At 34.8% G+C, this 17,950-nt stretch overlaps 1 protein-coding gene across 1 annotated transcript in view; it reads right to left on the reverse strand.

Moving 5' to 3' along the window:
* LOC150078878 (RAB11-binding protein RELCH homolog) overlaps positions 1-17,950 on the reverse strand; it is a 450,480-nt gene that overhangs the window by 20,699 nt on the left and 411,831 nt on the right. Inside the window, exon 24 of the mRNA XM_090382879.1 lies at positions 1,390-1,543. Within this exon, the coding sequence (XP_090239005.1) occupies positions 1,390-1,543 (154 nt within the window). The remainder of the gene's footprint in view (positions 1-1,389; positions 1,544-17,950) is intronic.

The raw sequence follows: 17,950 nt of genomic DNA on the forward strand, positions 1-17,950 counted from the left end.
TGAAATTCTCTAGAATCAATGAAATAGAATTAACTGATATAGACATAGATGTAGTGGATATTACTGCTTCGATAAAAAAACAGTAATGGTCTTTTGAAGAAATTTTTGTGATTTTTTTTCATTAATTTATATTTTTAAATTCTGGTTTCACTTTTGAAAAAAAATTTACTTACTTTAATGCACAATGAAGTCAATATAAGAAGAAATTAATATTTAAAAGCATATATGTAAACTGCAGCCATTATCAACCCACTGCAGGATAGAAGTCTCCTCAACAATTCATGCTGAGGGAAATGGACCATAATCTGCCATGCTGATCCAGTGCGGGTTGGCAGATCGACATTATTTAGCAGTCAGGGACTTGAACCCTGGTTTACTCAAAGAGCGTGTGCTACTGCACTCCCGCTTCTGACCACTCAGATACTGAGGCCCAGTATGTACAAAGTTTTAATTTTTAAAAAAACTTCAAAATATAATAAAGAAACACTGTACAGAGCCCATCCCTATCAAAAACCCACTATATTGATCCCCCCCCTACACACACACACACACACACACACACACACACACACACACACACACACACACACACACACACACACACACACACACACACACAGAACTTGCTTATGGGTTAAGGTAGTATGGGCATTTAGAAAGGATGGGCTAAGGAATGTTAACTAAACATATATTTGAAGCAAAAATTACAAGAAAAAATTCCAAAGGCAGAGACCAAGAGGAAGGTGGATATATGGTACCGATCATGCATTATAAGAAAGAGAGCAGGGTTAAAGAACTAACAGTAAATAGGCCAGTAATGGAAAAAGGAAATAGTACATGGAAGGCTATCAGTTTAGAAGGACTGATTTGTACTGCCATAGTGACCAGCAAGTCCAGGAAGAAATGCCTCAGCTATCAACTGATCATTCGTAACTATATTTTAGTAAGGAACTGCAAACTACTATCACAAATTATTACTAACATCTACTGCGTCTCAATATATTTGATAAGATCAAATATATTGAGACGCAGTAGATGCTAGTAATAATCCAAATAATAATTTGGATTATTATTATTATTGTTATTATTTAAGTGCTGTTTTATGTGGCATGATATTGTAACGGAAATACCATATTTTTTTTTTATAAATAAATTAAACTATTCATGCTGCATGTAAAGAATTTTAAAACAAACTAGCAAACATTAGTTGTTTAATTACTGAAATAAATGCTTCTAAATGATCCTGAATTTTAACTATAAACTGCCAAACCTATAACTGTAGAAAAACTACAAGCCAATAACATGGCTTGTAGTTTTTCTACAGTTATAGGTTAGCACTACAGCCAAGTGTCTATCTGGATTTAACATGATTCCTGAGAGACAGATTACCTTTCAGGAGATTTGTTCAAATCAACCTTTGCTTCAAATTCACGAATCATTGTATTTACTGCTTCTTCATATTCTGGAGCCACTTGCTGCAAATCCTGACGGAGACACCGAAGTCCAGGAAGAAATGCCTCAGCTATCAACTGATCATTCATAACTATATTTTAGTAAGGAACTATAAACTACTACCACAACTGCAAACTTTCTCTTATACACAGAAAACAGAGATTCATTAAGAAATGAATAATACAATCAATTTTTTTTTAATAGAAAGATAAGGCACCATAACATCATTTAAAATAAATCTTTACAGTGAATTACTAACTCTCTATTTAATAACAGGTGGTAAGTTCCTATATATCACTGGAAGAACCCCATGGGCTGTCCTAGAAGCCTGTCTACACTGTTTAGAGAACTTCACAAGATTGTACAGCTACTCCCAATTCCTTGTCATTATTAACTATTTAGATTTTTGTGCTATCCAAGTGATGCATTACTCTTGGAGTACTGTTACCCATATGAAGACCTTGCATTTTTCAGTGTTATATGACATTTAATTTCCAGCATTATATGACAACTGACATTTCTCAACTCATCCAAAGAATTCTGGATGAGGTCAGCATGGTGATTAATGACAGCAACACTAATGCTACACTGAAGTAGAAGTATTCTGGTGAACTCAAGTACTTTGACTTCTGTCATTAATCACTCTGTTATCATCAGAAAACCTAACATATTAAAGCTGAAATATGTACATAAATATCATTAGTAACAAGTCTGGAAAACTTCCAAATTTAACGAGAGAAGTCAGATGCAAAATAAACATGCAAGGTGGAAAGAGTTGCATAGGTATCTACCAAATGCTGAGTTCCATTAGCACTCTTTGAATCCAATACCACAATGATCAATATACCAAAAGATTTTTGGCAATTAGCAGTCTTATAAGGGTTATACAGATTTTTTCATTGTGGCTCAATTATGTGGCTCAATCCTGGCAAGGATTTCAATTTAAGTACATACTGTAAAGACAAGAGCTTATGCAATTGCTTATGTTTTGTTTCTTTGAAGAAATAAAGCTGTCTAGTGTGAAATGCAGACAGCTTCACCATGGATGTGATCTAACTACTGAAGTGTGCTATCTCTAGTAGATGCATACACCCAGGAACCATAATCTAGTTCAGAACAGATAAGATCATAGTAAAAGTGAAGTAGGGTACATTTATCTGCCCTCTATGAAGTCAAGAAGGGCACAGAGGACACAGGATGTAAAGACTCCTTGTGCACCTTGTTCTTAGCTGGTAATTGTAATGCAGAAAGATCAAATTAGCTTCTATTACAAATGGGATGATATTTGGAGGTCAGGATGAAAATTCTGCTTGTGATAGAAGTGCACCCAAACGATTTTGTTAGAAAAATCTGAACTACAATTTCCAGGAATTTAGATGATCAATTGCTTTTTCAGTTTTCTTTAAATAAACCTCATACTGTATAACTGGCAAAAAATAAATTCACTGACGCTGACTGTTTACAGATGCAAGCTGTTTGCAAGGTGAGAGAGTTTAGCTTGATGCCAAAAAGTGTGACAGTTAATTGTAGACCTCATCCTCTTCACAGAATAACCAATGGGGAAGGGGGGGGGGGTGATGACAACTTTTAAGACCACAGCTATAAAGATCTTTTAACCAGACCATGTCATACTTTCTCAATAATAAAATACATCAGGTGCTCAGATTTTATAAACGCATCAAAAATGTTTCCAATTTAATTAAATGGTCCAAACTCTGTACTCCGGAAAGGTTTGTCTCTTAAGTGCCATGCAAAGCACTGACTTTCTTTCTAGGTCTTGCACAAAGTAGTTAATCAGATTTTTGGAATAGTTTCCTGGCTTTGGAAAGGAAAGAATAATTTGTCTTTTACTGGGAATTTGGAAAGTGTCTTCCAAGAAAGAGTCTGTTAAAATGAGATTAGTAAATGATCCATAAATCTGACTGAAAAAGCACTTACTGTAAAATTTATACTATATATAATAATCAAATAACACTAATACCGTGTGAAAATTCTTAACAAATAGGTTTTATTAAACATATATATAATATAAGCTCAATACTACACTAATTTGTTAGCAGGTGATGTTTCAGGATTCTTGTTGAAATCTAACTTCAGACCATAAATGCTGTGGGAGGATATAAGAACATCTTCGCACCATGAAAATTATTATGAAATTAATTAAGAAATATAATATAATATTCAGAATACAGAAAATTTAGAACTCTATAGTTAAGTTAAACCACAAGTTAAATATTAAATAGAAACATGACAAGTACACCTACGTACACTTTGGAGGAACTGGACTTCTTTCTGCACTATAATGCAAGAAGTCCAATTCCTCCCAAGTGTATGTAGGTATAATTTTCATGTTTCTTTTTAATATTTGACTTGTGGTTTAGCTTAACTATAGAGTTCTAAACCTTCCGTATTCTCAGCATTATATTAACGAAAGTGTATACATTCCTTAACATAGCATTAGTTTTAACCTCTTAATTAATTTCGTATTCATTTTCATGTTGTGAAGATGTTCTTATATCCTCCCATGGTATTTATGTTCTGAAGATGGGGTTTGGCCAGAATCCTGAAACATCACCTGCTAACAAATTAGTGTAGTACTGAGCTTGTATTAATAAAACCTATTTGTTAAGAATTTTCATGTGGTATAATAGTGTTATTTTATTTTTTTATATGTATGGAATGAGTGGAGAGAGGTGTAGCTTGATTGGTGAAGGAAACAAAACAGTACTCTTACCTAGAAAGGCTTCAGTTCTGCAAATTTCAGCATCTGGAGACTAGGCACCTGCTGGTAGATCTGATTGATATGTTTAAACCCTTGAATGGATTGAGTAAGCCAAATATTAATGGCATTCTTCCTCTTGCTGAGACTACATACATGATGGGACATAAATTCAAGATGAGGAAGAATAGTTGTAGGACATATGTGTGGAAGTGGATGGTTTGAATAAATTCAAGCAAGAACTGGACAAATCCTTGGAGGGTATGGATGGTGAAGTGCACAGTTTTTTTTTTTTTTTGGCTGATGCTATATAAGCTTGCTTTCTTGCATAATTTGAAACTACTACTATATAGTATAAATTTTACTGCATGGATAGAAACCATGTAACATCTTTTCCTAATTATATTATAAAAGCACTTAATTTCAAAACAGATATAACATCTATTTTGAAATTTATTATAACATCTATTTTACACATCTGGTATAACAGGAGTTGTCTGTGAGAGAAATAGTCCTGCCTTTGATTCCTTCTATGTGGCTAGTTGCGTGGCTCACGTTCATTTGAGGGAAAATTTAAAAAACGTTTTTCATCTTTTTTGTTTTAGAGCCGGGAACTCTGGAGAAGATGATGTTATTGCACAGGTTCCCAAAGTATGGGGAATGCTCCTGGGGGGGGGGGGGCACACGCTTGGTACACATAAACAAAGCTGCGTGCGTGTAGCAACTGAATAAACAACACCATAAAGGCAGAGATACACTATTAACACCTCACATTTTACTAAACACATTTCTAGGGGTTACTACCATAAACCAATAAAAACAATTTCCAGTTGCGTTTCTGTGAATGGAATCTGTTATAAACTGGTAGTAAAGTCGATCTAATTGCATTTGCGATTATACCGATAGCTGGAATTGTGTTGGTTTTTATGTTATTATGGTGAAATGTGTTTCCCCTTCACTGATATAAAAAACAAATACATTTTCAGAATCTTCTCTTCATTCCTAACCGCGTTCATTCCTAATCACCCCAACTGCATTCAGTTGGGGTGATTTCGCGTTCGACTGCCATTTCTTGTAAACACAAAGGCGAATCGTGCATAAGCGAATTCGGTTCGTGTTATGTAAGATATTGTTCCCCTATTTATGAATCGTGTATGATCGAATTCGTGTAGTGTAAACACGTGTTATACGAGGACTGACTGTATTAATGTATAAAAGTATGTAGATGAATAGATAAATTATGTAAAATTTGTTTATTTGCACGTTCTGGAAGGGATGAAATTTATGAAATACAGTAGAACTTCTCTATTACGAACTTCTATTTAACGAATTTCTCTATATTACGAATTTTTTCGCGAAACATTGCACCTTGAAACAATTACATGTAAAATTAACCCCATATAACGAAGTGTTAGTCTCTCTATAACGAATTTTTAAAAAAATTAGTAAAAGCATTTTTGAAAATTTTCAATCATTTACTGATAAACAGACGCTCAAATATACTGCCTCCTTCCTTCCGAAATTGCGCATTAGCATCCGGAATTAAATAATCATCCTTTTAGTGAACACTTGTGGCCACTCAGGGGAAAATGAAATTCACTGCGGTAAACCTTTAGCATGCTGCAGCGGCAACACATAGAATGCTACCATAGTCAGTTTTTAGTAACGCCTACTGAGTGACATTCGCTTCTCACCTCAATTGTACCACGTGACCTTCATGCCAATCATTATATGATATGTCCGTTCTCGTCTAACTGGACTCCCAGTAGATGGTTTCATGATTTTTTTTTTTTTTAATTTCATTCGTCATCAATCACATAGGCTATATGCTCTTTTCTTTTTTCTGAAAAGTAACATACAGCATACATTAATTATAAATTTTCTTTCGTGTATATATGAATGAAAGTGGAATAAAAGAAATTCACAAAGTCGTATATTTCTTCAAAGTGAGTGATACTGTTGACTTGACAAGCGAACGTCATTGAGTAAGCGGTACCTGTACTAACAATTCACTATATGGCCAGTGCAGCGAAGTTTGTGGTGTATGTATCAGCAAGAGCTGCAGTCCAGTAATTTTTACAATTGCGAAAACAATGTCGAAGAGAAAGTGTTTAAGTATTAATGATAAAGCAAAGATTGTTATGATATTGACCAGGGTTTTAAGAAAAACGATGTTGCAGAGAAATATAGCAATCTGCAAGCAGTTTATCTATGATTTTAAATGCAATTGAACGATGAGCAGACAAGAAGTGAATTAAGTTGTGTATATATGAAGATGTTGATAAAGCTGTTGTAAAATGGGTGCAAATGATACATGAAAAGAATATCCCAATATCGGGCCTAATAATTAAGCAACAAACTCTGAAATTTGCACAGTCCCTTGGACATACAGAATTTAATGCGAGCACTGGGTGGCTAGATAAATTTAAGAAGTGCCACAGAATTGTGGAAAAGGTTATTTGTGGAGAAAGTGTTAATGTAAGCGAAGAAGATTGCAACAGTTGGAGGAACAATACCTTAAAGAAGATTTTGGAAGAATATGAGCGTAAGGATGTTTTTAATGCTGACGAAATGGGTTTATTCTTTAAATGTTTATCGAATAGAACACTTGCTTTTAAGGATGATAAATGTTTTGGCGGAAAACAAAGCAAAGAAAGAATCACTGTGCTAGTTGGAGCAAATATGACAGGAAGTGAAAAATTAAGACTTTTAGTCATCGGAATATCAAAAAATCCAAGATGTTTTAGAGGCACAAAATCTTTGGAAGTTGACTACACCTTTTAATAAAAAAAGCATGGATGACAAGTGATATTTTTGAAGAATGGATATTAAAACTAGACAAGCGTATAACAAAAGAAAAAAGGAAAATCATGTTGGTAACTGACAACTGTCCGGCACATCCTGCCAGTATTTCTGCCAAACTTAAAAGTGCGAATTCTTCAAATAGGCCTCTGGGGTTGGGTATATTCATACTATGATTTTTTAGTGTTTCTCACCAACCATTGAAGTAAAAACGAAAGACGAAAAAACCAAATTCTTAAAATTTTTAATATTTACAATAAATTTATTTACAAACAAAACAAAATACCATATTACTGATGATAGCAATTTGTATCACAATTGTCTTATTTTAAAATTGCTATCATCAGTAATATGATATTTTGTTTTGTTTGTAAATAAATTTATTGTAAATATTAAAAATTTTAAGAATTTGGTTTTTTCGTCTTTCGTTTTTACTTCAATGGTTGGTGAGAAACACTAAAAAATTAAAAGTGCGAAGTTGTTTTTACCACCAAACGTAACATCAAAACTCCAGCCAATGGACCAAGACATTATTAAAAATTTTAAATTTCATTATCGAAAGAGAATAATAATGAAGGTTGTCAATGCGTTATCAGAAAACAGAAACTTGGAGGTTACAATTAACCTTAGAGATTGCATCTCTGAACTGGCAAAAGTTTGGACAAACGATGTCACTGAATATACTATTCAAAATTGTTTTTCGAAAGCGGGATTTGCATTGAATACAGAAGTCGAACAACGACTGGACGAACAAGATGAACTGCCCCTTTCACAACTGAAAAACTTTTGGACATTATTAGAATCGTCCGGAAACATCGAAAATGAAATAACACTGGATAGTTATGTTTATGTAGATCACAGCAGAACATCCAAATGAAGATGAAATACTGTTGAACAGTGTTAGACACGACCATGATCACGAAGAAATTAACGATGACGCATCAGAACAACCCGTAGAAAAGCCAACTTGCGAAGAAATGATTAACGGTTCGTATGGGTCTACAGTTTTGTGAAAATGTTCCTGATAATGTTTTTAATGCTCTGAACAAATGTGAGGTTTTCTTTGAGAACCAGACAATTTTTTAATTGTACTGTGCAAACGAAAATTACAGATTTTTTTAATTTGTGATACTTACCAGCGAAAATTGTGTAAACGTAATTTAAATAAGTATGTTTTTGAAATAAAATACATTATAAATAAATGTAGATTCGTTTTCATTTTATAATTAGATAACAATTTCTAATAAAAAAGATATTCTCTGTATAACGAAATTTCTCTATAACGAATTTTTTTCGCTGGATTTATCGAATTCGTTATAGGGAAGTTCGACTGTATTTTAAGGGGGACACAAGGTATAAAAAAATTTGGGAACCTCTGCCCTATAGTATTTGCAACTGCAGTTGAATCTGCAATTGTACATCCAGAGCTTTAGTATCACTGGAGGTTACAATGGGTCCCTGCATTTTCCAAATATTCTCTCAAACTACTTTTCTGTAGTTTGAGAGAATATTTGAGAGAACAGTAGACTGGATTATGGATGAAATAAAACATATCCACAATCCCTTTTATGTTCTGACATGAAATATAATGTGCTTTGAAACACACACACATTCATAGACAATGTGCATGCATCAAATGGGATTTCTAATAGTGGAATTTTGGAAATCTCACTATGCCATATTTTGTGATTTTCTGTTGCTGTGTATTTTGTGTCACTGTGATTTTGGAAATGGTAAAAAACTGGGTAATGTTCTTGGAATTACAACTACCACTGCATGGATAATACGTTTTGTAATGTGCATCGCCGATAGGCTGCTGGCAAACTGGTAAAGTTGAACAATCAGCAGGCCAAAAAAGCATTCTGGTTAGCCTTATTACACGTTCGTTGTGACATCCTTGATGGGTAACAAGGTTTATTACTTGCCAAAGTGAATACCACTTGAAGTTAATCATGCCTGTAAAGGCTGTCTTTGACATTCTAAGCAAACAAAGGGAGGAGAGGAGGGGACAAATAGAGATCAATGATAATAAAAAAGTATGGATAGGTATGCAAAAATGATACTACTGCATACAATCTATTATTTGGCCTGACTGTTTTCATAGAATTAATTAGAAGGTATGATCAAAAAGTTCAGAGACTGAACTAATATTTGGGAGATGAAGCTTACCAGCTATTCAAATGGATCCTCTTCAAGGTGGTAACCTCCTTAATATTGTATATACTGATTCCACTCCTACAATTTTCTGAAGCATTCCCGATAGGCTTCTTTTGAAAATGTTAACAATTCTGTGTTGCATTTGGAATTATTTCCTAGCTGTTGCAAATCTGTTACCTTTTAAAGGTAGTTTTGAGAGGATTGGTGTCATGGGAAGCTAAATCTGGTGAATATGACGGATGGGGTGGATTTTTTGTATAGAACTATAGCAATGGAGTACTATTCAAAAAATTCTTCAACAGGAAATGTCGAGTGTGCAGAGACAATGTCATGTGGCAAGTGCCCATTCCCCCAGTCCATTTTCTCCAAAAGCATATGCATAATTGATATAGTATTGTTTTGTAATATTTTCAGTTCAATATTTGGAACAATTCACAATGAATAATGCCCTATGAGTCAAAACATATATGCTGGAACAGGTGCAAAGAAGGGCAATGAGGTTGGTGAGGGGACAAAACGCCTGCCAGGTGATCTGATTGAGGTGTTTAAGATTTTAGATTGAGAAAACAATGTTGATGCCATTCTTTCTCTTTCTCAGACTACACAAATGAGGAAGCATAAATTCAAACTGAGGAAGGATGGTTGCAGATTGTTGGAAAACACTTCCATCTGTTATTGTTGAAGTGTGTAGTTTGAATAAATTAAAGGAAGAACTAGATAAACTAATGGAGGAAATGGACAGATGATGTGAGTTTTTTTTTTTTTTTGCTGATGCTGATGCTGTATATGCTTGTTTTCTTAAATCATTTGTCACTACTATATCTGCACTACTACTCCACAGAATATACTGGGAGAATACTGGGATCCCACATTAAAAGAACAGGGTGAAGGCAAGTGATCAATGAGATAACCATGGTCTGTCTGGGAGATATATTCCTAGGTGGTAATATAGAGAACAAGATTTTTAGGAGTTACTACGCCGACCAGTCTAGGCAGGTGGGTAAAGTGCCTGTCTGGCAACCCAAAGGTTACGGGTTTGAATCAGAGTAAAATGCAAAAACTTTGGGAGGTGCATTACGGCCACAGAAGCTGATACGCCAACAACTAACAAAGGAAAAAAAAAGAAAAAAAGAAAAGGAGTTACTACAAAGCGGCAAACTGAAACTGTCTATTTTTTGAAAATGGATATGGCTAGCAATTAAGATGGTTAAGCCAATGTGTGCATGGTACATCGCCCATTTGGTCCTTACAAATTAGGCTAATGTTGTGCAGAGAACAGTCCTCATTTGCCTACAAGCATGTCTCCTGAATGCAAAGGCACACTGACTTATATGGGAGGGCATTGATGCCATCAATATGGTGACAGGGCCTTATTCTTTGGAATAAATAGTGCATTTGCTACTCAGGCCATAATACATCAGTTCATGCATTTTTTCATTTTAGTTCATGTGAATTTTGATTTAAGTTTTTACAAGTATGTGCTCCTGGAATAATGTGCATTCTGTCTAGGAAAACATATTTCTTCCACTTGGGATCAGAAAAGGAGATTTTAAGAATTTCTCCAGCCACCGTTGGAATTCATACCTGGATCTTCCATCTGAGTAACAAGTGATTAAATTACTATACTGTCATGGAGGACTTTTTCATCATTGATACAAAACATCAGCTTTGCTTAGTGCTTTTAATTCTCCCCCCCCCTCACCATTGGCATGCTTGAGTATGCAAGGTACTCTCCTTGACAGTTATTATAACCTGGCTTTGGAAAGATTTTTATCTTGTGGGATTTAGCCCATTTGTGAATGCCTATACTTTTGACATTTAATATATCATCATAACGGATTTGGAATTTTGGCCATACTGTGCAGTTCAGATACCCAGCTACAATACAGCTTTGGGGATAATGGAAAAATCAAATGCACATTTTTTAAAAATTTATTGGTGTGTGTGTGGTCCCAATCAAATGTTGGCAACTCCTGTGTTATATGTGTAGATACCATACAGATAAAAGCCAATCAGTAGTAGTGTAGGTGTATCATAGTGCAGTACTGGGTTATGTTGTGTGACTGGCCACTTAGCCTAGCTCACCGCAGAAAACCACTGCAAGCTAGTTTTCATCCCTGGCATGTGGAGCTGGGCCAGGGATACACAGGTATTGTCATACCCACCAACTCAGCATACTGATCTTCAGAACACCATAGAAGTGTAAGTATGCAGAGTAAGAAAGAAAAGAAAGAGAACAACAAGTTTGGAAGGAAAAGACAGAGAATAAGGGGGAGAAAAAAAAAGACACAGAATAAGGTGAAGAAATAAAAGATAGAGAATACGGGGAAGAACAAAAGACAGAAATGGAAAATACACAATGTTCGGATTGTATAGTCTGTGCATAGCAAATAAGTCCAATATCAGGGAAAACTAACTGGTATCAGTCTTGGTCTTGTCAAACTCAAACAAAATATATGCTGTGGTTTTAACAAAATCAAAAGCACATATGACATTTCTAGTTGGCATAAAATTTCCATCCCAGTTCACAGACCTATTTTATGGCTGTCATTGCTTGCAATTTCAAGTCAGAGCAGTTCTACTCCCCAGAGAAGGTGCTCCCATTCTGATATTACACCAAGAGAAGAGTTCAATGTCTTATAAGGAAATGCCATGACTGGTATTCCTCCAAACAGCCGCAGCAGCAGTTTATAGTAACTTCCCGAAGTTAGCATTAGTAGAGGCATATGATGCAAGAAAGCAAAATTATGCAGCATCAGCCAAAAAAAAAAAAAAAAAAAAACTCGCTCCCACTTCACCCTTCCGTTCGTTCCAAATATCTATCCAGCTCAGCCTTAAATTTATTTAGGCTATCAACTTCCACAACAAATGGAAGTCTGTTCCACCAACCAACTACCTGCTGTCTAAAGGCAAACTTCTGCACATCTATCCTACAACTGTCTTTCCTCAATTTAAATTTATGCCCTCTCGGGTGATTATGAGCATGCTCAAATCATTCAAGGCTTTATACACCTCAATCAGATCACCTCGCAGGTGCCTAGTCTACAGACATTGTAATCTGCAAAACGTAAGCCTTTCTTCGTACGAGCAACCCTTTGTTCCATTCACTAATCTTTTTGCCCTTCTCTGTACTTGTTCCAACAGCTCTACATCCTTCTTAAAAGTTTTGTTTCACTCATGGATCTGCAGATCATAGTCACATGACAGACTTTGGAGAATCTGCCAAATCTTCCAGATTATTTTGTATAAAAAAACGGCATTTTAAAAATTACTTATTAGTTTGTTGAATGAATAATCAACAGAGCAGGGAGAGTAACTGATATGGCTTCCATTCTGCATTTCTTTGTTTTTGCTGTTGTGATGGTGCTATGGAGATTCTAAGTCAATACATTCTGAAAGGGATGTATTTGGGTTCCATAAAACTTATATTACACAGATTCATATTTTTATTTATTATTATTTTTTAGTACTGTACCTCAGACCACAAGGCTATAAGAAACAGTGCTTTTGTTTACCCTTGCAAACGTGCTCAATAGCCAATTGATCCTAAGTGAGTCATTCAGGGTTTAAAGTCTTGAAGCAGAAACCAAGATGTACCGAAACTGAGATTCTAGCTAATAAGACTAGGTCCTACTCTCCCCAACCAAACTCCAGGAGTCACAACATATGGCATACCAGATTTCTATGGCAATGGCAGGAGATGAGTGATCACCTCCTACCTCCAAAATACTGCCACAGGAATCTAATGTCTGTTGTGCATAGTAGCTGGGGAATGAGCAGCATCATTGGAATGTCTTCTTCACCACAAAACAGGAGCCCACATTGAGGGATTCTCATCAGTTCCAAAAAGTGGCTGCAGTTTAATCTAAATAGTTTAAACCTTAATAAATGGCAAAATCCTGCACCAAAATCTAAACAAATCTTTCAATTATTAAAAATTAAGTGGAGAGAGAGGATTAGTTTGTTGAAGTTATTGTTGATCTGACAATTAAACAATGATGTGAATTAATAAAGCAGTTTTTCTTTATGACAACTCTCAGCCACAACACCCACTGCTCTGAGTTCAATATCCTGTCATTTTTGCAGTCATATCATGTTTCCCTTTTCAAATGTACTAGCATGCTGGTGCTTAGTCATATGGAATATGTAAGATGGAATCTGTAGAAGTTAATGAGAAAGGAGCGGGGCGATGTGTAATCAAACTTTGGTGAAAGAAGGCTCAAAATCAGATAATCTTCACAGAAAACTCATAGTAAAATTTGAGAATGCTGCACGGTTGAAAACAGTGTACTGCAATTCAAGGATAGTTGTGAGTTGGGGTGTGCACCATTCTCACGTTGTATGGCCACTTACTACAATCAATCTCATGAATATTAATACAGTTGTGGCTGTTCTTCTGGACAGCTGTCATTTTTCTGTGCATGAAATTTCACCATTTTTGTAAAAGAATAAGAAGTTTACTACCTCAACATGATACATAGAATAATTCCGTATGACATTCTCCAGAAATTAAAAAGAATAAAACATTAATGTAAAATAATGTAAATAAATTGAAAACAATTAAAAACATCAATTGAACACAATTAAAAAATAATTACAAAAAGTTTAATGTAAACATGAAAAACGATTTTCCTTCAAGAAGCTGACAATGCTTTTCGACCGCATGTTGTGATCACAGGAATGAAAATTACTGTGTATGTGTGAGCATTATTAGTCTTTGTGCAGGCACGTAAAGGACCAGAAATCGCAGATTAGATATGGCAGGCGAACATTAATAGAATTTTCATGTAATTTAATTTTGACGGTTTTGAAATTAATAATTTTGTATAATTACGTTAGACACTAAGTATTTTGGCCTTGTTGAAGAAAAATGTATGTTTTTCATTAACGGCATGAAAGGCTAATTCTAATGCCGCTGAACGAGAAGCACAAACTGAGGATGTGTGTTGTTTAACCCGAAAATTCAAAGGAAACTGTGTGGATCCTTGGTAAGACGTCACAATCACTGCAAGAAATGTTGTATACCAGGTCATTTATTGCGAAAGAGGAAAGAACTGAGCGATTATTCAGTATAGCGTGTAATTTCCGTATTGGTTTGGCCACAATCTTAAATTTGGTATCTTTAAAGAATGTGTTAAGCTGTTTGTGCCACAGTTCAACATATGGGACAGAAATAAAGTATTTTTTGTGTGTTAGGTGTTATTTGGTTTTTAGGAGCATTAGCAACTAAGGCCATATTGCTCCAGGATATGCGGTGGTCATTCCTGACCTTTCCGCATCCTCCGTATTTGGTGGTGAAGGGCTTGAACCCCAGTCTAATCAAGAAGCGTGTGCTACGCACTGCTGCTCCTTCACACCTGGCTACGGAGGCGCCGATATTTTTTGTATTCTATCCTTAGCTTGTACCCTAATTCAGTTTATAATTGCAAGGGGGTAACCCCTGTTTAAGAATTTTAGAGATACAGATATTAAGAAATACAGATATTAACCCCTGGTTAATATCTGTATTTCTGAGTCTAAAGCAGTTTCAGTCATTGAATATTTATAGACATTGAGAAATTGATTAAAGATAATAGACCTCTTGTAGTGTTGAATGGGTGATAGTTGTTATAATGCAGAAGCATACCGGTGTTGTTGGTTTACGATAGATGCTCAACTGGGTTTTATTCAAGTCTCGATTAAGCATGAAATTTAGAAAATTTAATGACTTAGTATCAGTATTTTTCCTTTCCAAGGTAAAATTGAATCTGAGATGAATATTATTAAACAAATGTAAAATGAGAACATCGTCTATATACCTCCCATAGTAATGTGATACAGGATAAAAAAAGGAGTCAAATGTATATGATCAATCGTTGAGAGATAGACCTCCAATATTAAGTCACTTAGACTTAATCCCATTGGCAAACCAAAAATTTGTTCGTATACTTTTTCTCGAAAGGTGATATAGTTGGCTTCAACTAAAAGTTTAATTAAGTTAAAAATTTCTTTAATAGGAAGCTTTGTATAATTAACCAGTATAGCGTTATTATTTAACATATCCCAAAGAATATCTAATGTGTATTCAACGTTTACATTCATATATATAACGAAGTAACATCCAGTGAGAATAAATTATCACCGAGCGTATATTCTTTAAGGTTATTAAATAATGTATCATAGTTTTTCATCCCAAATTGTATCACCTGTCTAAAGAGTTTTATAATACCATATAGATATGTGGGTAACAAGGAAAATGCTGAGTTTCTGTAAGAAACAATTGGCCGAATAGGAAAACTGGTCTTGTGCAATTTTAACTGACCAAAAAGTGCAGGAATATTGTGTTCTGGCTTTCAATTCCTTTAACTGATACATAGTAATATAGTCATTTTTTAGATACGTAGCTAATGTTTCATTGTACTGATTTACCAAATTGGTAAAAAGTGCCAGGTCTATTTGAAGATAAGTGGAGGTATCAGATATAACTGAATCTAACTTATTTATATAATCACTTTTAGAGTATTACGACTGTATCTCCTTTATCTGCTCTCTGAATAATAATACTTTATTTTCTCGAAGTTCATGTAAAGCTGAACTTTCATGATTATTCAACTTAGGAAGTCACGTTTCTTTTATGTTATTCATCATTTGGTTAACTTGTTGGATAAATAAATTTTTTGTGGGACATTTCGAAGTTCAAATTCAATATCTATTATGAACTGTTTTTTTAGGTAGTTTGCGAGGTGGTAAATTATAATTTAATCCTTTGGCTAAAAGTGAAATCTGGTCCTGCAATAGTGTATACGAGGAAAGCTTTGTAACCTGTTTGTTTCATGCTCACACATACGTGGTAATTTTTATTCCTGTGATCACAACATACGGTCGAAAAGCGTTGTCAGTTTGAGGAAGGAAAATCAATGTAGAACTTATTGCGCATCATAGCTGTGGTTTATACAATCAAATTCATATTTTAAACGTATCAAATACTATGGGAGGTATTTAGACAATGTTCTCGTTATTACCAATAGAAGCACTATCTAAGACATTTTACATTCGTTTAATAATATTCATCCCAGACTTGATTTTACATCGGAAAGGGAAAATACAGATACTAAGTCATTAAACTTTCTAAATTTCATGCTTACTCAGGGCTCCAATAAAACCCAATTTAACATCTATTGTAAACCAACAAACACCGGTATGTTTCTGTATTATAACAGCTATCACCCATTCCCCTACAAGAGGTCTATTATCTTTAATCAATTTCTCAAATATTCCTATAAATATTCAATGACTGAATCTGATTTATACTCAGAAATATAGATATTAACCAGCAGATTCTTAAACAGGGGTTACCCCCTTGCAACTATAAACCAAATTAGGTACAAGCTCAGGATAGGATACAAAAAACTACACCAACCAACAATAGTAGCATCACTGTCCCATACATCGAACAGTGGCACAAACCGCTTAACACATTGTTTAAAGATACCAAATTTAAGATTGTCCAGACCAATATGGAAATTACACGTTATACTGAACAATTGCTCAGTTCTTTCCTCTTTTGCAACAAAAATAAATGATCTGGTATACAACATTTCTTGCAGTGCTAATTCTGACGCTGCTGGACAGCGTCAGAATTAGCCGTTAATGAAAAATATACATTTTTATTCAACGAGGCCAAAATTTTGTATAATTACGTTGGACACTTAGTGTCCAACGTAATTATACAAAATTATTAATTTCAAAACTGCTGAAATTAAATCACATGAGAATTCTATTAACATTTGCCTGCCATATCTAATCTTGATTTGTGGTATTTTATGCGTATGTGCGAAGACTAATAATGCTCACACATACGAGGTAATTTTCATTCCTGTGATCACGAAATACGGTCAAAAAGCATTGTCAGTTTCAAGAAGAAGGAAAATCGTTTTTCATATTTATGTTAAAACTTTTTGTAATTAATTTTTTATTCATTTTAATTTCTGGAGAGAGTCATACAGAAGTATTCTATGTATCATATCGAGGTAAACTTCTCTTATTCTTTTACAAATATTGAAATCAACATAGAATGTATTGAGTGTCATAGCTCTGGTTTATACTATGAAATTTCACCAGAAGTGAATATCAGTGAGTAGTGCAGAATTATTTAAGGGCATCTTCACTTCTGAAAAGTGAGCACAATATGGGTTTCAATGATGCTGACAATTGATCAGAAATGTATGGAGAGTTGAGGTTACATCTAGAATGTCAGAGAAGAGACAGGAATGAATTTCTCGACAAGATTTTGATGAGATACAAGCTCACCATTAGACACCTGAGAGCAAACTGGCAAGCATGCAATAACATCACATAAACACCACCACCGAAAAATTCAAATTCCAGAAATCTGATATCAAGGTAATGGCTTTGGTCTACTGAGCCTCAACATGTGTGTGTGTGTGCAGATTTTTTGAGGCAGAGTATTATAATAAATGCTCACCATTATTTCAATCTCTTGTAATGAAGGTGAAGGTAGTACTGAGGAAAAAGCATCCTGAAAACGTCAAGAAAGGGATCAAGAAATTCTTCTTTATGACAACACCCAGCCAATAAATCCATCACTATACTCAACACCGAGTTTGAGGATTCAGAACATTTCTTCTCCCACATCTAGACATGTCTCCTTAATATTTCCACGTTTGGACCATTAGAAGAATTTCTTTAATAACATAAGTTTGACAGAAATTGCAGCGATAAAAGTATGTGTTCTCCAGTGGCTGTAAATTCATTCTAAAGCATCCTGTGCTTCAAGGAAACTAGCACTCCATGTTGATGAAGCAAGTATGTATATGTAGG

This window comes from Mastigoproctus giganteus, chromosome 10 (assembly GCF_048544385.1).
Source record: "Mastigoproctus giganteus isolate SK-2022 chromosome 10, ASM4854438v1, whole genome shotgun sequence".
NCBI lineage: Eukaryota > Metazoa > Arthropoda > Arachnida > Uropygi > Thelyphonidae > Mastigoproctus > Mastigoproctus giganteus.